Here is a 22590-nt window from a genome sequence, read left to right on the forward strand (position 1 = left end):
AAGTTGTGATCAACATGACACAGATCCCGGGCTTATTATCCCGCACCGTTGCATCCAGTAGCTGCGGGGAGGTGGGTCCCCCAGGATCGGGTTGGACACCGTGATGTGGGGACTCGGACCGTGACATGCGGCTCCACAATCGACCACAACCGGACCCAACATCTGGTGCAAGAAGACATGCAGAAGTTCCGTGCTTTCAAATTCGAGATACGAGCAACCGAGGATGTGTGACGTCTGCGACAGTTAATTGACTCGATTGAAATACCGGACTATCTCGTGAAGCGAGCAGCCTCCCTCCAGGTTTCACAGTCGCCGCGACAACTTCCTGCAATCGCTTCGACATCACCTTCCATTTTACGCAGTAAAATGGCTTGAACGCGTCGAACATGGCTAATTCGGCAGTTCCGTTATGCACTCGTCATTAGGGAACCTTACGGCGTTGTGCCGGGCATCGCCACTTGTCGAGTGAAGCCCCGTGTATCCTTTGCTGTGGGCCAGCTTATTGAAGCTGATGAGTTGCTTCCTATCGCATGGTACAGGGATGAGCCACGGCCGCTGGGCCGCCGTGCCGTTACACACGCTTTTGCCGCGGGTAACAGAGGCGTTCTAAAGGGGCCCGAGCTTTCCCTCCGGTCTTATCACGTTATCGTGAGTATTTTTAGGGGCGCTGACCTTCCAGGTGGCGTCTTGAACTTCACTTTCCGTCGACGGCAAGATGTAGCTCCCATAATCGAGACGCTCATGTCCCATCCAGCCGCCAAAAAGGCCGATTCTACCGCGATAGGCAGAATCGTCGTAGTCGTGACAGGGAAGTACCTCAAACACGTCATAATTGAATTGGACGGGAAAGCTAGCGCTGTCATTCTTTCTGATGCAAACTCAAAGAGGGTTACAGAAGCCTGCACGATGGGGTCATTCCAGCATGATGGCTAGCGCTTTACTTGCAACGCAGTCGGTAGTTCCGCGAGCGCACAGAACCTCACGATGTTCCAGAGGCCGGAACTTCGATCGCTCGTTAATTCGCCATACTGGCAAGTTGTAGTGGCGGCTAGCTTGTGGAGAGCTAAGGGCGGAATGTGATGCACTTGCTGCCGGAAAAGCCGACATGACGTTCAACGGAAGTCTCCGTACGCTGTCCTTGCTCCAAAGTCCGATGATTTCCCGTTGTTGCGTGATGGAACATCCCGGCAACCCGGGGCCAGGTTCGGAGCAGGCAATGATTGCCCCCGCCTAGGAACGGGCACCGGCCCTTGTCGCCAGGTGGGGTTTATCCAGGCCCCACAGTCCAAGACTCGGAACCAGCTCAATCTCTTCGCCTCCGTGCAACGCACGACAGTACCCCATTGCGCCCGATGGCTCCGGCCCCGGCACAGTACGACCAGCTCGAGCTCGATGATCTGCTGCTCTTCTTCGGCGCTCTTGGTTTCAGCAGCGGCAATACTGAGAATATCCCAACCGGGAAGTCAATGTTCCTACTTCACGTCAAAGCTATTGGGTTTTGGCTGACAGCACGTGTTCAGGTCAGCCAGAATGGACTCAGCGTTCCCCTCTGACGCCACTACATGTAGGCACTGCCACAGACTCGTTAAGATCGCGTAATTCATTTCTCCATGGAGCTATATTCTTGTACCAAGTCGAAAATTAAAAAGCCTATACCACCCAGCAGCAGCTCATGCGCCTAACAATTTGAAGCGCTCAGCCACGCGCTCATTGCAGCTCTCTGAACGGTGGTTTTCTGGCAGATGCTGTTTGATGCTGAAACCTTTCTGGGAAAGGACCAAAGAGGTGCTCCTATAACTATTTTTGAGCACCTGGGGCAGAGATATCGCCGGACAGGCTGACGGTATTACCTCCATTGTGTGGTCACGCTCGTAGATGGCCTCAAGAGTCAGTAGTTTCCAGTTACCCTTTACGCACTCCAACCGAGAAACAAATCGGGTGAATGAGACGCAATCGAACTCAGCGTCGACTTGCTTAAACCGAGTGGAGATCGACCCTGTGGATTCTGACACGGCCTCGCTATCGTTGCGGTGAATTTCCACAGGTGATATTGTGTGGATGGCGGCGGTCCCGTCTGAAGCCATTTGCCTGGGTGCGACCACGAAGCCATCAATATCCCCATGAAATCTGGTATACCGCTTGTTAGCGACGCTTGGTCGACTGATTGCATACATGATTTAGCAGGTCTCACCAGGTAATCTGGATGTGTGTCTTTCCAGCTCCCGGATGATATTGATCCCGGAGCTTGTCCTACCGACAACTTTCCCGATGATAGCGCTCCCACACAAGGAGGGGCTTGATGCGGGACTCGTCATCCAAAGGCTGTGCACTGTTACTCATGTTTTTCGATGTCTTCATGAACGCGGACGCTCGAGTGCTGACAGACAATGAAGACGTAATTCGCGGAGCAATTGAGAACCAAAAAATTGAACAAAGTGTGCACCTCCATGCACCGCCGGTCATCGAACATGCTATATGGCGAGTTTATCAATACATGGCCCGCCCAGTGTCGTGAGCCGTCGACTTGCTTCCCGGCCACGTGCCTTCGCCTAAACCGTCCGGCCTCCGGATGTTCCGCTTCCTTCCGGTTGTCGAGGCAGTCCTCCACCGTGACATTTCTGTTCAAATCTTGACCCTGATTCACCTCTGCCATTTAATCTTCTGTATGTAGTCGTTTACGATTAAGAGACAGATCGCGCATATAGTCCTAAAACGGAGACTGGGATAGCATCTGGTACAACTTTTTGCAGTGCGCACATGGCACAACAATTTTACTGGAAATCAGCAACAAGAATTGACTTCAATGTACAGGGAGAGCGACTACGCAAAAGACAGTGGTTCACATGGACGCGATATGCGACACTATTGACCTGAAGCCCCCTCTTCTCCAGCCATCCACGTTAACTTACCCTGGGCGATCGAGACACCTTCGCAAAAGTGCGACTGCGGGAGATACTTTATGAGAGTGACGTCTGAAGCAGAGTGCCGGTAAGAGAAAATCACAACTGCATTGATGGACCGGAACATGGGACATCACTTAGAGTTCATCCTGAGTCTTCATGCACTGGCGCCTTCAGACTACGAAGAAGGCGTACAAGCAGGTCTCAGCTTCACTAGCAAACATGGTTTGTATGTCTCACTCCACGCCTTTTGGGCTCTCTTAATGGCTGCAGAGCTCCAGCCTTTCTGATTCTCGATGGTCTGAGACGCTCAGCGCAGGCCAGCATTTCAAAAGGGTTACATCCTCAGCCCCGAGTTTAGTGTTGGAATTGGCGATCATGGCCGGATACGTACAATCGGATTGGCAACTAATTTTCCATCGTCGTTATTCAAGAGTGAAGCTGCCGCGGAGATCCCCAATTTGTGTCGCATACGCGGTTTGACTGTGGCCGCACAATCCACAACCCCGCCGTCGCAAATCGCATCTCGCAGGGGTCTTGTCATGGAGACGTGAGTCGCATCGGTACTTACTGCCGTCATGATGCGATAAGATCAAATTGAGTGCTGTGGATCATGTCGCGATGTGGGCTCGGCGTCGCCGCCTTGGCCTGGAATGGAAGCTAGGGCTTGCTGTGGGTAGCACATCGGGAAGTACGGCGGCGGTGGAGCTTTTTGAGGCGTTCGCCAACGGCCGTCGCTACCCCTGTACATGCACGACCACCACCGCGGCGCTAAGCTCGGCCACACCCCGCAGCGCAATCCGGGGAAGGATACTGCCACGCTGGAACCAGCTGAAGGAGCTTGGGCGACGTTGCGCCACGCACCGACTTCCGACCCCTTTTCGAACACTGCCTAAGAGCTGCGTAACTCTCGGCCTCGCGCGAGCGGGCCCATATTGGGAGGGCCGCTATGCTCTTTCAAGTGCGGTAGCTGTTCCAGACCTCCCGATGCAGCTGATGCAGGCTTCACCCCGGCATCTGGGAGACGGCTCGGCTCCCGCATAAGATGTGGTACGTTCATGGTCTCGATTTCTCCAAGTGGCATAGACGTTATGAGAGGGCGTGTAACCTTCCACGCCACAAGTAGCTTCCTCCAAGCAGAACTTGCTCTCGCGGATCTCTACCTCCGGGCACTACGGCCTCAAAACCACACATATCATAGCATGGGGCATGAACTTATGGCGTCTGGGTCAGACTCGGTCCCAGAATCGCGCAAATCACATCGTTTGTTGAAAAGATGGGCATCCCAACAAACCAGGCCGCTCGAGAGAGTCATGCCCAATCCTGGTACGAGACTCGCGCTACGTGCTGGCTGCCTGATTTATGGTTCTGAAAAGGTGCCGGAATGTATTGCAAAAGATATGACTGGAGAACAGGGTTATACGATGAACTTGAGACGAGTTTTGTCAGGTTCCCGCATTGTTGCTCGTGGTATCATCGTGGACAAGTCGACATCTGTATCGGCCGACGAGCTGGTATATGAACGACCAGGTCTCCAGAGTCTTTCTAGTGAAAGCTCTCTGCCAGTATGATCTATTCTTCTCGAAGCGGTGAGAACGCTACTTGTTCCGACTTACATGTCAGAAGAGGCGTCTTGACATAACTTTATTTAAAGCTGAGCGGGCAAGCCCATGCAGATGCGCCTAACAATTGAATACACCTCTGCGACTGCGAGTCAAAGTCGGTGGATTAAGGTTCAGACTGTTAGTTGCCAGGAAACCGGCCTGCAGAACGCTGAGATCGTGCGGCTTCTTCGTGACATCTGGCCATCGCGTTTGTTACGTCTTCAGCTAGCACCCCCCCGCTACATGCAAATATCTCATTGCATAGTGCTGCCAGACACCTATTTAAGCAGCTCAAGCTCCATATGAGTCCGGGAGCATTTTAAGATTCTTGAAGACACATAACGTACATTTAGTACTTCACATCACACCTTGAAACCACGAAATTCGGTCACAATGAAGGCCACACTCATCTTCTTCGCCGCGCTGACGGGTTTGGGACTGTCAGCCCCATTAACCGACGCGGACATTGACGCTGCGCTCGAGACGCGAGACCTTCGCTCCTGCATCCAAAAGTGCAGCACGGGTGCTGTCGCGGGAAGCTTTGCGTGTGCTCTCGGCGTAAGTAATAAATCGCGATAAACGACGCCTCATACCGACGGCATGCTAACATCACTGCTTCTCTAGCCATGCCGACAGCCATCCAGTACTCCCTGCAAGGACTGCAAGAGCAAGGTCCAAAGCACGCTCAATTCATGCGTAAGCATCAGAATAGTGATCAAAAGATGTCCTCCAAATGCTGGTCGCGTTCTGACATAAGCTGAATGCCCTAGATCGAAGGGTGTTATGCAGCTTAAGCTTCCTTTGGATAGCCCTCTTGTGGAGAGCTGGCGGGGCCATATCCACCAGGGGCGAACACTCCAGTCGTCATATGCATTATGCGGTCGAGCTCCAGCCCGGCAGGCTGCCTCGTGTTTCAGTCCTTACCATCTCAAAAGATGACATCACTCGTTGGCATGGACGTCTATTGGAGTAATACGAACAGTATACTTATACACCAATTGCTATCGCTGTGAGTCGCATGATGTGGCCACTTGACCTGCAATTACTCCGAACCCAGGGGGCTCAAGGTCCAGCAGTACGTGATTTATCATGACAATCATTACCGTAGGTCCGCGAGGCGCTCGACAGCGTACATATACAGCAACGACCGCTCACATGTTGTGACATCTCAGTTGGCTAAAGTCATGACGACTGTCGATAGAAGCATGTAGAGATTCCACAGCGTTTATTTCGTGGCAGCAACGAGAGAATTCTCCATGTAAGATCAAACAATCTGTTTGGTCGTGCCCAACTCAGGTGGTGTTTCGGAGTGGTTTTCAGTGTTAGCGGTGAGCGCAGGAGATTCGTAGGCGAAATACACCCATCCGGAATGTGGGAGCCTGCGGCTACTACCGTACAGGAACAGGTGAATTGACAGAACAAGTGAATTGGCCAAAGCAAATCACCAAGTCAAGACTGGGTCTCTTCTCGAGCTTTTGTTCTCTTCCAGTAACTTCCAATGCCAGGCGGACGAGTGGTCCTGATGCTCGGACATGAGCCTTGCATTGAATTGTTGGGCTACCTTCAAGTCGTCGTGTAAGTGGGGACCCATGACCAATGCAACAGAACCGGACTTTTAAGCATGCGGGGTGCAGTGCCTGTGTGGGTCGCCATGGCCTGAGGCGTAGCTGAGTTCTGATTGCTGGGCTCCAACTGCCGGGCTGCTGGCACAGTTCGCCCGATGAGCGTCTCAGCACATGAAGTGAGATTGTTGTCGAATAGCGGCAACATCAGGCTTGTCTCATTGTGCGGCCCGTTGCAACGGCCTCATGGCGACATGAACCGATGCCGATTTCGGAATCCAGCGATCTTGGCGTACGCCGTCGAAAAACGGCCCCGGGAAGTGGGGGACGCTTCGCCGGCCGAGTGGACCCTGTAAATCTTCACGGGCTGACGTGTCTCCCGAACGACTTTGGGTCCTCGGCAGGTAATTGACCAATAGCTATCAGCTGATTCAAATCACAGATCGCCTCATTTGCGTGGAGAAATCTTTGTAGTCGGGGAGATTCCGCGGTGGATCTCATTGGCCGTTACTGTTTACAAGTGCCGGAGCGTTTACCCAGGATGGGCTCGGCGCGTCATCAGCTGCGGTCTGAAAACAACTTGAAACTCCCCCCTTTTTATCTCGGAAAGTCGACCGCATGGGTATCTAGCACCTCGGAAACGCGTCATCACTTGTCGTCTTTGCAGTGGCTGAGGTGGCAACTCCGGCTGCAAACCGTGATGTGGGTTGGTGCCAGTCAGAGTTCGGGTAGGCCCAATGCAACACTAGACCCTTGGTGTTATTTGAGCTCCAGAAGGACAGCTCACTTGAGGAAAACGTCTCAATATAACGTACTAGATGAACTGGGACTTGTTCCCGTTGGTATATATTAGTGACCAAGACACCATCGATGCTTCAAACCCGCCACTCGCAATTCAAGCCAAGGCCCCTTGAACTTTCCTCCTCTACATCAACATGCGTCTGTCTTCAAAGCTTTTTGGTGTCGTCCTGCTTCTTGCTGATGCCATTGCGGCTCACCCAGGACATGACATTGCTCATGAAGCTGCAGAGCGTCGCCAGTTCCTCAACTCGGTTCAACGCTCCTCGATCTCGCATTGCGCAGACAAGCTGAAGGCTCGTGGAGTCCAGGCTCGAAACATAGCAAGGCGATCGGCACAGATATCTCAGGTTCGACAGCAACATGGCTTGAGAAAGCGGTCTCTGGACTCAGTTCTGAGTGCCTCTCACAACCAGACGGATGCGGGGTATACCTTGAACACCGACGCGAGCACTCTCTTTGCCGGGAACAACTCTTGCGTGTTGACCCCAGAGGTCACCCAAGGGCCTTACTGTACTCTTCACCTTCAATTATTCATACTCCTGGATTTCTTTCTCACGAGTTTGACAGATGTTGCCGGAGAGTACGTCCGCGAAAATATCATCGAAAGTCAGGAAGGTGTGCACATGGTTCTTGACTATCAGGTGGTCGACGTCAACACCTGCGATCCAGTTCCTGATGTCTACCTCGAGATGTGGCATTGCAACTCCACTGGGGTGTACTCCGGCATTGTTGCCTCCGGCAACGGCGACAGCTCCGACGGCAGCAACATCAACAACACGTGGCTTCGGGGGATCCAAAAGACCGACTGTGATGGTGTGGCCCAGTTCCAATCCGTCTTTCCCGGCCATTACACCAGCCGAGCTACGCATATCCACATTATGGTTCACGCAAATGCTACGCTTCTTCCCAATATGACGCTTGGTAGGGAGAACTACGCAAGCCATGTTGGACAAGCCTTCTTCGACCAAGACCTGATAGCCCAGGTCGAGAAACTCGAACCTTATGCCTCCAACACCCAAGAACTCACCAAAAACGCCGCCGACGGCATATTGAGTGAAGAGACCGCTACAGATGGTGTAGACCCGTTCATGGAGTACACCCTTCTGACGGATGACATCCAAGATGGCATTTTTGCTTGGCTGGCCTTCGGTATCAATACTACCGGGTCTGACAGCATTGTTCCAGCTGCGTACTACTATAAGGGGGGAGGTGTTAGCAATGGTAACGCTGGCATGGGCAATCATACAGGTGGGGGCAATGACTCGGCTCCTGGCGGAGGGAGTCCCCCCTCGGGACTCAGCCGGGCTCCAGCTTCCATCACGGCAACTGGTGTTTAAGTCACAGTTCAGCGTCGACTGAAAAGCCTCATGCTACGCGTACACGTTACCTGGTCACTGGCTCGTCATGATACAGTTCAAACAGTGAGGATGTATTGGGAACAATTCCACCTGAGTATCGATAGGATGGACAGAGTCTCAGAATTGTGGCCAACTTTTGCTCTTACCATTATTATGTGTATTACAGTTTTTTCATTGTTCTTGAAGGGATGTGCGCACACGTCGTCGTCTAACCCAATGTCTCAACACCATCGGACATGTTGGTTGTCGGTCAGAGCACGAGCATGCCCGGTTCTGCGCCCCAAGTCTTCAATGGGTCGCCTGCCATGGCAAACTTTAGAGAACCACAGGACCAAGGGACCAGTGAAGGTAACAGGTTTTATATTTGCCTCCAAGAACGTAGTTTCTCGCGTTCCATATCTTAAAGCTATGGTACATGAGCTCGTGGTCATGGTATATGCAGCTGGACAGACAAGGCAGCCTGTCAAGGCCTCCAAGGCAACGTGAACGTGTTGCATATGCATGCCGAGGGCGCCCGAAATGTGTGTACTGGCCAACGGTCGAAATTTCTGGAGAGACACAGCATGCTGGTAGTTTGACTCTCGGATCGTCCTCCAAACCGCCCAAAGCGACCCACAATCCAACGCAGGGCGATCATTTCACATACCAAATTTTACATGGGCAATAAAAGGTAAATGACACGTATCTGGTTCTGTGACTTGACAATGTGCCCGATCGGGCATAAATGTCCTGTCTCGGATGACCGTAAGGGTTAGGCGTGGCACTGAGTCTGCTCAAGGGACTCATTCGAGGTCATATTGCTCTACATGATCATGCACAAAGCGCGTGTCACGAAATTCTAAGTTACGGTCCAGGCAATCGATAAGTGAGAAAGATTAGTAACATCAACAGAGGTGTTCTCATAAGGGCATGTTGCAGGAATGTTCACGTCAATTTCACATGGTGACATCGGACTCTACGCCGTCCCTGCCATAGTGGCCTATTGGATCTTTGACCTTGGCGATCGCCGCGCACGTGAATCAAACTTGCGAGACTCTCCCTTTTAGACCAGTCACACTGCCGGATGTTGGCAGTCTTGTCGGAAGGATTACTAACCTGGTAAGAGGGTATATTATGGGAGGCACGTTCCTCGGTCGAAGGTGCGTTCCTCATGGCTTCCATGTACCAAGAAAGCTTAGTTCGAAACACACTAGGTAGGAAGCGTCTTCCGGGCTTCGATCTTCGACAGGGGTTGGCATGCAAATGTCTTGGTTGAAGCCATGCACTACTGTCCTGCTGCTATCGGCGACGAAGCCCGGAACTTTGCCGAAAAATTACGCTAGTCACCCGTCCCGACCAAGATCGGGAAGATTCGACTGCGAAGCAGATGTGTCGGGATGTTTACTTGACTTAGACTATGTACTCCTTTGCAAATGGACGTTACAGAGCCTGATCTGTTTGTAACGGCAATCTGTTAGCTAATGATCAGGTGTGTACACTTCAAAAGACCTCAATTGAGCTGTGTTTACCAAAGGCCATTTTCGGCTCAATTGATGTTCATTGTGGGAATGAAACACGGAAGGTTCGATCGCTGGTTAGCTACGGTGGCAGGGAGACCCCAGATTCCTATCTTTGCGGACAAGGTTAGAACATGAGATGCCACTGTGTGTCACGCCAACGGTGAATTGTGATCCGTACATCCCGGATCATCTGAACCCCCTACCCCATATAGGCAAAATCCACATGAGTAAACTGGGGATGCACGTGGCGAGGTGGTGGCTTGAGAGTCTATCATCAAAGTAGCTCAATATGGCGCTCAGGGTACTATTCGGGTTTTGTCTTCCGTGTTTACATGTATCCTAGATATATGTCGGAAGGTCTGGCGTTTTGGACGTCATGGTTCTCACGGATGTTTGCCCACGTACAATGCACCAGACGGCCCATGTATATTCACTGACACCCCCGTCATTTGAGTCATTACTTGCTTTCTACCAAACTTTCTCAGGCAAGCGATGATAGCACTTTACCTACGATGAATTCTCGGAGCACGCCACTATTCAAAGCAGCCCGGGCAAAGCCATCGCTAGACCGCGGCTTGCTACTGCGATATTGTTGCAGCCGCCGCGGGCTTAGCTTCATCGTTATCAGTCTGGCTGTCACCAATCTTGTTCTGCTGAGTACTTTATGTATAGTATCGGTCAATAACCTGCGACTGGGCTCGGAAGGCGATGCGTACAGGCTGAGAGCTGCCGACACGATTACGGTGAGCAAGCATGTTGCACGCCTTCACGACACTGAGGATCAGGTGTTCCAGCTTCAAGAATCCGCGGACGAACTTCTTTCAGAAGAAATTGATATATACCCTCGCGATGAGATTGACGACAGACCCAGTAACTTGACGGCAAGTCTGGTAGGGCGTAGTCTCGATGGCGACGGGGACGATGACGCCGTAGACTTCGACGACGAAAACGTGCCGGAGGCCAATCTGGAAGGGGAAATTCTCATGCCCTTGCCATGGATGCGGTTTTCCCTGTGAGTGCTGTCCTCTCCGAATTCTTTGGCACACCATACACCTTCGTCAGTCATGAGCTACAGCTGACAGATTGATAGTCTTGACGGATACTTCAAGGGGATAAAGGCCATAGTCAAGGCAAGCGAGCTTGTGCCGGAACACCCCAGAAATTCACGTAAGCGTCCTCCACGACAATCAGTGCCGAAGCACGAGGATCAGAAGCCCGAGATTTATAGTCCATACGATGCCGCGACCAACAACATTACGCAATGCTACCTGGACATCTCCAACTCGACTCCAGTTCCCAACATATATGCCTACCGCGGTATCCCGCAGCAAATGCCGAGTCCAGCTATTGGCTCGTACGACTTACTCGGAATTCGTTCAGATGTCTGCTTTGATCGATTCGGCCGGTACGGTCCGTACGGTTTCGGGTATCGGAAAGCACACGGCGGGTCAGGCGTGGGACTCGACACAGAGAACTCGGGCAGTGATGCCGTATGGGCCCAGACAGGGCAGATCGACTATGGCAACATAAACTGGAGCGATGCCAGGAGCGTTGTTTTGCCTCCAACAGACACCGATTTGATTCGGCGCCACTTGGCAGAACCGCAGAATCGATCAATAGGGACAACAAGCTCAAGCGGATGAGGGCATCTAATGATGATGAGCAGCGCAAAGAGAAAGTCAATCCACGTTCTGAGCTTCGACATCGTTCTGCCGTAGTGGTCCGCCTCTACACGGGCTTCCAATGGACGGAACTGGCCATACTGAACCTACGAGCTATGATCTCCGAGCTCTCTCTCAATACCGGTGGCGAGTACGCCGTGCATCTTCTCCTGCAGGTTCACAATACAGACCTACCGATATGGTCTGACGATGAGACTCTCGGACGGCTGCTGCAAGCCCACGTACCAGTTGAGTTTCATGGCCTCGTCTCGGTTTGGAGCGAGTCAGAGATGACGCTCTATTACCCGGGTGCGTTCGATGCACCCTTGGCGAACCCAAGTGAAAGAAGCGCCCACGGGTTTTACCGAAGCGGCCATCTCCCATTACAAGTATTCGCCATGGACCATCCACAGTACTCGAATTACTGGAATTGGGAGGTAGACATTCGAGTTGTTGGCAGCTATTACGAGTTCTTCGACCGGATGGGACGATGGGCGGACGAGCAGCCGCGACGGCTCTTGTGGGAGCGTAATGCTCGTTATTACATCCCGTCATATCACGGATCTTGGGACAATTTCTCTCGGACAGCTCATTTCGACACGAAGCAATACGGGCGTCCTGACGTGTTTGGGCCGGTGGCTTTCCCGGGGCAGAAGCGCCTACGGCACGAGAAACGGCAGGCCTCGGCACTCCCTGCGAATTGCATTGAGCAACCAGAAGATTGTGGCGTGGGAGAAGCGGCGGATCTCATTACTCTCAATCCAATCTTCGACACGGTAGATTCCGGGTGGATCTTTTCCGACGACATCACCGGATACCCTGGGGCGTCGCCATCAGAACCACCAAGACGATGCGCTATTGTCACGGCGTCGCGCCTGAGTGGCCGTCTGCTGAAGGCAATGCACGAAGAGGTGTGGCGCCACCACCACACCATGTTCAGCGAAATGTTTCCTCCGACCATAGCCCTGCATCATGGGTTCAAGGCAGTGTATGCGCCGCATCCAGTATACTTGGATAGGGCGTGGTATCCAGTGAACGAGATCGACGCCGTCTTCAACAGCGGTGCAGCTCACTCTACATCTGGCATTGGAAGCCCCTTCGACCAAAAGAATGAGCACAACTTCAAAGGCTCAACGTGGTACTACAACAGTGAGTTTGCGGGACTTCTGTGGCGAAGGTGGCTGGGGTATGCGCAAACACAGCCGGGACGGAGGAGCAGTTCCATCAGAGGGGCGATGACGAGTTCCGCGAGAGGGGGATTCGAGGAGGAGAGCGACGAAGGAAGCAGCGGAAGGATGTGTTTGAGAAGCATGATTGTACACCCCATCAAACACGAGGGGCCGGGTGACGTATAATGGCCTGCGACGTAACATTGGCCTTCTATCTTGCCATCTCTACAAAGTATGCGTTGGGCCCAGGATATATGTTACGGGTTACAATAACTCACGTCAGATTCCGAGTAAACTCGTCTTTCGTGTGTCGGGAAACGGGACTAGATCATGCGATGGCCTATGGATGAGTGTGTGCCAGAAGCTCGGGGGGATGCAAGACGATATTATGGTTTGATCTTCGCAGTCACATCTTTTGTTCGGGAGAGGTCAAATGAGGCACATTATTTAATATTATAGGCCTTCAGATGCCTTTATGTGTCGTGCAGCCCATGCTAGTAATTACGTGGATGCCACCCGTCCCTGTCTAGTGATTTCTGTTCTTCCACAGGTATGTCAATCCGTATCCGACAACTTCTCCGTGGGGAGCCCTTGTAGAACTATTACAGAGCCAGACCGACCGCTGCAAGGACCAGCATTCCTGCGCCCTTGACGTGAGCTGCACCAGCAGTGACGACAGGAACGCCAGTGCGGGTCGGGGTAACTGGCTGGGCACTGGGACTGCTCTTGGTGGGCTGAGCGGTCGGGTTGTTGTTGATAGGGTTGCCATTGCTGTCGCAGAGGAAGTAGCAACCACCAATTGCCTTGCAAGTCTGGCCGTTGGGATATTGATGAGCAGGGTTGCACGAGTACCGTCCCTGGCTATCCGTGGATCCTGGGGCCGGGCACGTGGGGGTCTGCGTGGGCTGTGCAGAAGAGACGGTGTTGGAGATAGGCTTGCCGTTTGAGCAGAGATAATAGCAGCCGTCGATGACGTTGCAAGTCTGGCCGTTGGGGTACTGGTGGGCCGGGTTGCAGGAGTAGCGACCCTGGTTGTCGGTCGAGCCCGGTGCCGGGCACGTTGGGGTCTGGGTGGGGGCGGCCGAGCTCACGGAGTTGGAGACGGGCTTGCCATTGCTATCGCAGAGGTAGTAGCAGCCATCGATGACGTTGCAGGTCTGGCCGTTGGGGTACTGGTGTGCTGGGTTGCATGAATATCGGCCCTTGTTATCCGTCGAGCCGGGTGCCGGGCAGGCTGGAGATTGAGTCGGCTGGGTGGAGGTGGCCGTAGTCGAGACACCATTGAAGATGGGCTTGCCGTTGCTATCGCAGAGGTAGTAGCAGCCGTCGATGACGTTGCAGGTCTGGCCATTGGGATACTGGTGTGCTGGGTTGCACGAGTAGCGACCTTGGCCGTCGGTCGAGCCGGGCGCCGGGCAGGTGGCAGACTGCGTGGGCTTTGTGGAGGTGGCAGAAGTCACGGAGGAGGGAGCGTTGTTGACGGGCTTTCCGTTGGCGAAGAGGTAGTAGCAGCCGTCGACGACCTCGCACGTCTGCCCGTTGGGGTATTGATGGGCGGGATTGCAGGAGTAGCGGCCCTGGCTATCGGTCGAGCCGGCCGGGGGGCAGGCAGGGGCGGCCAGAGCGACGCTGGTGAGCGTCGCGAAGAGGATCTGAGTCTTCATGGCGGGAAGCTTGGCGACTGGAGTCTTGTCGTAGGTGGTTGTTGTCTGCGCTTAACTGAGAAGCTGCTTGAAAACTTGCAAGTCACGACTGGATCACGATTCCCAAACACTTGAACAAGCCGAGAACATTGCGGGCTATATACTGACGCCGACCGGTTGTGCTCGGACGTGTTTCGCCCTAGACTAACTAAAGAAGGCCGCTATACAATACGAGGGGATCTTCATCCCATGGCCCTCCAGGCGATTGGGAAACAGGCTTGACAGGGCATGGGAGGGGGCTCGTACGTAGTAGCGGGCAGTGAACCGTTTTGCCTCGTATACCGAATAAAGTGGAAACTCGAATGATTCCTCATGTTACATGGTGTAATACACCACTTCGGGACCTCGCGCCAGTCCAGGCCGAAGCCGTCCTTAGTGTAGTTGGGCTTGCCGCCGCGCCGTCCCCACGTGGGCACGTGAGGTCATACGGACGGGTGTTTGCTCGTAAACGTCTAATGAAGGGCAGCGGCCCAGGCAAGCCACCGCGGTGCGCTTCGTATTGGCGGGTCTCCGCTGGCATTCTGTCGAGGGGGCCTGGATGACATCACGACGGACCCTCGCCCAGCCCTACGAGTACAACGACCGGAGACGGACGCCCACGGTCGGGGCCGCTGCGCCGGATTGCCCGATTTAGAAGCATCCTCGGCCATGACTCGTTTTCCCGTGTCCTCGCAGTGTGCATCAGGTGGCAGAAAGGGCAGTTTGGGTTTGGGTTTGACTCCAGGCGCGTGCGTGACTGGAATGCTCCGGGCTGTGATGTTTTTTTTTTCCTCGTACGAAGTACCTGCAGTTCGCATCGGGGTGTTTCGGCGCGACAGCCGTACGAGGGTGGCGGGGGTGGAAAGACTGTCGCGCGCGGGCGCGGGCGCGTGCTAAGAATATCGCTCAGTCTAGCTCATTTTTGCCGTGACTGGAATACTCTGCGATTATTCGTGGTTTTGCCTTTGCGCAGCATGTCCCAGATCACCAGAGCAACCCGTTGTCGTGGCTCGTAACGGCTCTGCCCACCCTGGACCCCTAGTCCACCAGGTTTGCGACTCTGACTGTGATGGACGAGACGGCTCAACAAGAAATGGGGTCTCTCTATTACTTTGCATGTTCGACGCGGCTCCAGCAGATGGGTCGTCAAGACTCAAGAGCAAGCATTGTGGCCTTGACAGCCTGGATTGAGACGTCGTACGACACAACACAACACAACACAGACTCCAGTCCTGGGCCTGAATCATGAACATGGTGTGGTGGTGAAGGCGGCGACTTCCTGTCAGCTGTTGGCTGGCATGCTAGGCCGCGCGCCTGACACGAGCCAGCCAGCTCGGTATTAGCCTGGAAACAAAACAACGGTGGCGGCATGCAGCTGCGCGCAACAGCGACGAGGTTTTGCCATCCCGCCGTCCCGTTGTCTATATGTGTCCTGATCGTATCCTCACGCGCACGACGATGCCCCAGCCCGTGCGGCTTTCCCAGATGCCCATTTCGTTTTCGCGCCGAAACGTTACCTCGTCCGCATCCACCGTCATTACCACGTCCTCGCCGGCCCTCGAAGCTGCGGCGGCCGCTGCTGCTGATGGCGACGCGCCATGCTGGGATGCTGGAGGTGGCGGCGGCGGCGGCTCGTCCCGCCTGAAGAGGCCCCAGCGGCTCGCCCTCTTGGCCTCCTTGACGTGCGCCCTCACGGCCAGCCGCTCCAGGTTGGTCGGCACCGGGCCCTCGGGGTTGAGGCACTTGGCGAGCCGCCGCGCCGTGTCCTCGTCGCCCCACCACAAGCCGTGCCCGTCGCGCCCGTCGCGCCCGTCGCGGGCGGCCGTCTTGGTGTCTCCGCCCTTGACGTCAGAATCCACCCTCATTACCGTGCGCAGTTCCCCGTCTCGACGCTCGTCCTGGTCGCTAAAGTGCCAGTCGGGGCCTACAGCCGAGGCGGGCACGAGGGCGGCCTCTACCAGCCGCGGGGGCGGGTGCACGGTGGCGATGGACGAGAGCAGCTCCTCGACGCAGGGGACCAGCAGGGCGAGGAGGCGCGCGTCGGACATGTCGCGGTCCGAGGCTCGGGCGGCCTGCTCGGCCAGGATCTGCGACCGCAGGTTTGACAGGTGGTGGGTGAAGAGCGACGAGGACGAGGACGAGGACGGGGACGACGTGTGCGGCAGCGGTGCGAAGGGCCGCACTGGCGCCGTGGTGGTCGACGGACCAGCCGAGTACGGCGGAGGGAGATCGTCGCCCTGGTCCATGGCTTGCTTGGACGTGACGACGGCGAGTATTGCGTGGAGCAAGAGTAGATGCGCGGCTTCTGTTGGTGATTGTGGTCTGCGCGGGGTGAACGAGACCAAGTTGCCGCCTGCAGCCTGCCTCGACGTCGAGACCCGCGAGTGTCGGACGCGATCCCCAAGGCTCAGGCTGCGGATGCTTCGAGGTTCAAAGTTCAGCGTTCAGAGTTCAGAGTTCAGACGGGCAATCAGCCTCGTTCAGGCGCGTCACATGAGCACGACAGGATGCAGGCACTGAGCCGGACAAAGTCATATGGGGCGACGGGGAGTGAGGCAGTGAAGGGATGAGCCTTGTCGCGGGGGCGAGGCCAAGGACGGGCGGCGCAGTGGCGAGAGTTGATGGTGGCCGAGACTGGGCGCGCCCGCCGGGCGAGCCACGGTACAGGCTGGGAGCGCCCGCCCTGCCCAAGAGTGAGTGCTGCCAGGTGGTGAGCTACAGGGGGAAGGGAGGCAAGCACGGACGGCTTGGCGGGAGATCTCCCCGGGGAGGCACCAGCTTGCAGCCACTGAGAGAGCATCGTCCGCTCTCTGAGGTGACGGGTGAAATGGGGAGGTGCTGAGTGTCTCGGACGGGAGTTGGTGCTTCTCACAGTGGATGGGGGCGCAGCACTTGGAGCACTGGAGCCCTGATCCCCACCTCCCCCAGCTGCCCGGGCTCATCGGGCTGCACCTTTCGGGTAGCGGGCCCCGTCACCGTCGGCTGCAGGCGACGGGGCCGGCTTTGAGCCACCAAGACAAACACACCGACTGACAAGGTGAGGTAGGTACCACAAGGGCGCAAACAGCTCGAGTAGAGGTGCGGCAATTTTCGCTCGCGTATCATCGGTGCCTTCAGCTCAGGCATTCCGAGCCTGACAAGGCTCCGTTGTCGGTGCCGCGTTGGACACCGATGCTGATGGTGGCCGTCTCCCACGTCTCATGTTGGGCTGGGCTTCGGCTTCAGCTCAGGCACAAGCGCCCAAAGACGAGCTGCCAAAGCCACAGCGGTGGGCCGCATACCTACAATGCAGGGCCCGGGAGCGCTACCGAGCCCCCTTCTGTCCGGGCTGGGTTGTGGACGATTTCTGGGGGCTGCGGAGGGCGGCTGGCTTCTGTGCCTGAGGTTCGGTGGGTCGGCCGGCACCACGGCTTGGCGGCGCAGTGCCAAAAACCTGGAAGTGCACTGCCTCGCCCGAGGCTCTCCCTGCAGGCAAGCACCCCGCCTGTCATTGCTGCTGTCCTCACTGAGTTGCCCGCTGATTGCCCCAGGGGCGCCCATCCGTCTCCACTGGATGCGCCCGACGACAGTGCAGGTAGTGCCACGCGCTAGCCGACTTCATCCCTTGGCAGCTTCACCAAGCGCATCCTCCTCCTCCACCATTATTCCCATCCGTCATTCCCATCCATGCATCCGTCCACCGTCCATTGCGCATTGTGAAGCAGCCGTCCCATCTCGGAATGCGGCTCAACAGCTCCTCCTCCTCCTTCGCCCAGCAGCTGATCCTTGGTGCCCCGCTCTTGCCGACAAGCTCGCAGCTCCTCGTCCAGCCCAAGCCCGGCCGGGCGGCCTTTCGAGAATCCAATTCGCGACACTGCCACCGCCCAGCCGAGCGCTGGTAGGCTGCCTTCCCCCATGCGCTTGTGTGCGCCATGCAGGCAGCCTTGCTCTCGCATGTCCCTTTGGTGTCTCGGCATAGACGTGGACGCGAAATGATGCCTGTGATGCGGTGGCATGCCAGAATCGGCGCCGCGGCCGGCACGCCAGCAAACAGGTGATGTGACGGCGTGGTGCAGGTGCAATGCCTCTTTCGTGCAACCATATATTAAGCTGCGCGCACTCCTCCAGCTCGTCCAGTCGCCCTCTACCAAGATTCGAGACAATCTCTCGACACGGCAAACACCGTGTCCCCAGCATTTTTCCAAATCCCACCGTCGCGACCCAGGTGCTGGTGATCAGAACCAGAAGCACCTCAACGCCACCACGCCATATCATCACCAAGCCCAACACCGACTTCACCACCCACCAGCCCGTATCGACACACCACCGCCACCATGTCGTACCGCATCTCCGCTCCCGACGAGTACCTCGCCGTCACCGGCATGGGCGTGCGTACCGTCAAAATCACAAAGGCAGCATGGGTCTGGCCCTTCCAGCGGTGCACCCGCTTCTCCGTGCAGCCTCACGACTATGCCATGGACCTCCAGGCCATGACCAAGGAGAAGCTGCAGTTTTCCCTGCCTGTCGTCTTCACTGTCGGCCCGGACGTCAACGCCCGCGGCGCCAACGCCGGTCTCTCCGTCGCCGAGGCGGGGCCGGATGACGACCCCCGTGGCGGCCACCGCGAGGACCGCGGCGACGCCCTCATGAAGTACGCCATGCTGCTGGCCCAGTCCGACTCTTCCTCCAACGTCAAGACGGACCAGCGGACCCACGTCGCCAACATCGTCAAGGGCATCATCGAGGGCGAGACCCGCGTCCTCGTCTCCAGCATGACCATGGAGGAGATCTTCACCGAGCGCGAGGTCTTCAAGCGCCGCATCTTCCGCAACATCCAGTCCGAGCTCGACCAGTTCGGCCTCAAGATCTACAACGCCAACGTCAAGGAGCTCAAGGACGCCCCCAACTCGGTCTACTTCGAGTCGCTGTCCCGCAAGGCTCACGAGGGTGCCACCAACCAGGCCCGTATTGACGTCGCTGAGGCCCAGCTGAAGGGTAATGTCGGTGAGGCTCAGCGCAAGGGTGAGCAGGACCGCGAGATTGCCAAGATCAATGCCGAAACGGCCGTCCAGAAGACGGAGCGCGACATTGAGCGCTCTCAGGCTGAGGCCCGCCTCAACACCAAGCAGACGCACCTGACGCGAGATGTCGATATTGCCCGGGTTGAGGCCCAGCGCGCCCTCGAGTCCAAGGACGAGGACCTCAAGAAGGAAGTTGAGATCCGCCGCGCCGCTGCCGAGATGGAGCGTCTCCGTGCTCGCGATGTCGTCAAGGCCACCATTGCGAGGGAGAGCAAGCAGCAGGCTGCCGACGCCTCGGCCTATGAGGTGGCCGCCGACGCCCGTGCCCGCCAGGAGGCGACGCAGCGCCACGCTGACGGTAGTGCCTACACGGTGCGCGTCGACGCCGAGGCGACCAACTATGCCACGCAGCAGGCAGCCGAGGCCGCCGTCATCCGCCAGCTCAAGGAGGCCGAGGGTATCAGCGCCATGGCCGAGGCCTACGGGAAGATGTCGACGGCGTTTGGCGGACCTGCCGGCCTTCTCCAGTACATGATGATTGAGAAGGGCACGTACGTCGAGCTGGCCAAGGCCAACGCCGAGGCTGTCCGCGGCATGGCCCCCAAGATTTCCGTCTGGAACACGGGCAGCGGCAACGGCGGCGCCTCCAACGACCCCGCCGAGGCGATGCGCAACGTCTACCAGATGCTGCCGCCTCTGATGACCACAATCAACGAGCAGACGGGCATCACACTGCCCGAGTGGCAGTTTGGCCGGCTCAACGCCCAGATGGAGGCCATGAACAAGGGCAAGGTCAACGGCGACCAGTAAATTGGCGGCATCGCTCTGGTGCTTGTACGATATGGGCGGCGCGCTTGTTGCTTTGGTCGCAGGCGGAGGTGAGATTGTATTTATCACGAAACACTCGGTGGCGATACCCTGTTCTGCTTCAGCGCGCAACATTTTCCTTTGTCTCTAGCCTTATAGACTAAATTCAACGTTGATACCCGCATACAACCTCGCTCGACGTGCGAGCGAACAAGCTCCTCCGCTCCCTTCTACTTGACCACCTCAAACCCCTCCATCGAATCGAGCGCGCCTCGGATGATGCCACGGTAGGTCGGCAACCCTTCCATGAAGCACATGGGCTCCTTCACCTTGCCTGGGACGCAACCCCCCATGAACGTGGACCTCGTCGTCGGGACCAGGCTCGTGTTGGCGAAGCTGACGATGCGGTCCTTCCACGCGCGTGCGGCCTCGGGCCTGGCGTCGACGTATCGCCAGCCCTCGCGCCGGATCTTGTCGAGGCAGTCGGCGATCCAACGCCCTTGTACCTCGACGGCCGATGGCCCGTTGGCGAGCAGCGTCGGCCCGTGCGCGCCGTAGAGGTGGAACATGTTGGGGTAGCCGGGGACCGTGAGGCCGAGGTACGTGAGCGCGCCGGGGCGCCACTCGTCGCGGAGGGTCGTGCCGTGGATACTCTCGAGGCCGAGCTGTGTCATGACTATTGATCTCGCCACGTCAGCGACTGTCGTCCCCTTTGCTAGTGCTCGGAGCTTGTACAGAGAGAGAGAGCGGTGTGTAGTGTAAGGAGAGAATTAACACGAAAGGACACTTGCCTCCCGTCGCAATGTCGAAACCCGTCGCCAGCGCAATCACATCAAACTCGTGATGCGACCCGTCCTCGAGGCGGATACCCGTCTCGGTAAACTCCTTGATCTCATTCTTACTTATATCCACGACATCGACGTTGTCGCGATTGAAGTGCTCATTGTAGCAATGCTCTAGACAAGGCCTCTTGATGCCAAAGAAGTGCGGCGGCTCCTTCGGCACCAGCAGGTCCCTCTTCCGGGGATCGCGAATGCGCCCGCGCGTCTTCTCGGCCCAAAAGTCGTACACCTCGCGGTTCGCCGCCGGGTCGAACAGCACGTCCTTGTGCAGGTTGAGCCAGAAGCGGAACCCGCCGCGCCGCCACGCCTCCTCGCGCAGGGCCTGCCTCACGGCGGGCGGGTCGTCGAAGGTGTTGCGCTCGACCCAGTCGTAGACGAAGCCCGCAAAGGTGCGCTCACGCAGCGCGAACATCTCGCGGTACCAGTGCTTGTCGCGCGGCTCCTGCTCATGCGGTGTCAGGGGACGGAGGCGCATCGGGATGGCGATGTTGGGCGTGCGCTGCAGCACGGTCAGCGTGCCGGCCTGGGAGCCCCAGGCTTGCGCGATCTGCACGCCCGAGGCGCCGGTGCCGATGATGGCGCAGCGCTTCCCTTCTACGGGGATGCTGGAGTCGGGCCAGAACGACGAGTGGTGCATTTCGCCTTTGAAGGTATCCATGCCCGGCCAGTCGGGGATGTATCGGCGCGAGGCCTGCAGCAGGTTCAAGACATTAGCTCAAAGTCACGAGTGAAGAGAGGCAAACCCAGGGAACAGAGCATCAAGCGTACAAAGCCGGTCCCGAGGATCAAAAACTTGGTCTTGGTCCGCCGTCCGCCCTCGGTGTCCACCGTCCACTTGCCCTCAGCCGTGTCGAACTTGGCGCCCACAACAACCGTATTGAACGCGCAGTCCTTCTTGATGCTGAGGACGCGGTCGACGTGGTCAAAGTAGGCGCGAAGGTCCTCGTAGTTAGGGTAGTTGCTCGGCCAGGTCCACGTCTCCCAGACCTCGGGCCACGAGAACTGGTACTCGGGCATCTCCGAGTCCACCATGGCGCCCGGGTAGCAGTTCCACCGCCACGTCCCGCCCAGGTCATTGCCGGCCTCAAAGATGACGGCGCGGTAGCCCCGGTCGCGGAGCGTCTTGAGCATGAAGATGCCGGCTGCGTTCGGGGCACGTCCGTTAGCTCTCGTTAGACCATGAACAGGAGTCAGGAACGAGGGCAAGTGGTGAACGGACCAAAGCCGGCGCCCACAATGACCGCATCGTACTCTGCGTCTCGCGCGTGCGGGCCGGGTGCGTCATCGTGAGCCACGGCGTAGTCCGTGAGCTCAGTCTTAAACCTCCTGGCAGGAGGAATGTCGTCACCCATGGTCACTCTCCAGTCGGGAATCGGCAAATATGCAGACTCGAACCTTCCGGGCGTGTAGTTCTGCGGTCAGCTACAAAGTACGACACTGTTGGCCGCAAGAGAGATGGGACGGCAAGGAACCAGATCACAGGGCACCCAGCTGCGTCGTCGGCGATTTAATAGGCAATGGGTGCGGTTGCATTTGCACATGCACCGCCCAACCCTCATTTATGCTGCGCGCAATCAACGGCCCGTCACGGCCCAGCGAGCCAGGGGCGTGCCGTCGCATATGCGGGTGCGTTTGTCCAGGCGGCCGACGTGCAGACCGTCGTGGGGGCAAGGGGTCCCTGCGATGCCTGCAGTGCACGAAGCTG

General features: G+C 56.8%; 6 protein-coding genes across 6 annotated transcripts; 3 read left to right on the forward strand and 3 right to left on the reverse strand.

The window, feature by feature from the left end:
• Positions 1-7001: 7001 nt before the first annotated feature.
• Positions 7002-8204, forward strand: PLICBS_007934 (uncharacterized protein; the record flags this gene model as incomplete). Its single annotated transcript, XM_065601282.1, has 2 exons — positions 7002-7377; positions 7435-8204. 2 exons carry the CDS (start codon positions 7002-7004, stop codon positions 8202-8204), a joined length of 1146 nt encoding a protein of 381 aa, XP_065457354.1.
• A 2518-nt stretch (positions 8205-10722) lies between these two features.
• Positions 10723-12740, forward strand: PLICBS_007935 (uncharacterized protein; the record flags this gene model as incomplete). The annotated part of the gene is made up of 3 exons (XM_065601283.1): positions 10723-10736; positions 10815-11274; positions 11391-12740. 3 exons carry the CDS (start codon positions 10723-10725, stop codon positions 12738-12740), a joined length of 1824 nt encoding a protein of 607 aa, XP_065457355.1.
• A 416-nt stretch (positions 12741-13156) lies between these two features.
• PLICBS_007936 (uncharacterized protein) lies at positions 13157-14218 on the reverse strand (the record flags this gene model as incomplete). The annotated part of the gene is made up of 1 exon (XM_018324588.2): positions 13157-14218. The coding sequence occupies one exon, from the start codon at positions 14216-14218 to the stop codon at positions 13157-13159; it is 1062 nt and encodes a 353-aa protein (XP_018177767.2).
• A 1439-nt stretch (positions 14219-15657) lies between these two features.
• On the reverse strand, positions 15658-16482 carry PLICBS_007937 (uncharacterized protein; the record flags this gene model as incomplete). Its single annotated transcript, XM_018324587.2, has 1 exon — positions 15658-16482. The coding sequence occupies one exon, from the start codon at positions 16480-16482 to the stop codon at positions 15658-15660; it is 825 nt and encodes a 274-aa protein (XP_018177766.1).
• Positions 16483-18549: 2067 nt separating this feature from the next.
• PLICBS_007938 (uncharacterized protein) lies at positions 18550-20046 on the forward strand (the record flags this gene model as incomplete). The annotated part of the gene is made up of 1 exon (XM_018324586.1): positions 18550-20046. One exon carries the CDS (start codon positions 18550-18552, stop codon positions 20044-20046), a length of 1497 nt encoding a protein of 498 aa, XP_018177765.1.
• Positions 20047-20273: 227 nt separating this feature from the next.
• PLICBS_007939 (uncharacterized protein) lies at positions 20274-22237 on the reverse strand (the record flags this gene model as incomplete). Its single annotated transcript, XM_018324585.2, has 4 exons — positions 20274-20719; positions 20829-21576; positions 21654-22027; positions 22105-22237. 4 exons carry the CDS (start codon positions 22235-22237, stop codon positions 20274-20276), a joined length of 1701 nt encoding a protein of 566 aa, XP_018177764.2.
• Positions 22238-22590: the final 353 nt, after the last annotated feature.

This window comes from Purpureocillium lilacinum (genome assembly GCF_023168085.1).
Source record: "Purpureocillium lilacinum CBS 284.36 DNA, scaffold_6, whole genome shotgun sequence".
Lineage (NCBI taxonomy): Eukaryota > Fungi > Ascomycota > Sordariomycetes > Hypocreales > Ophiocordycipitaceae > Purpureocillium > Purpureocillium lilacinum.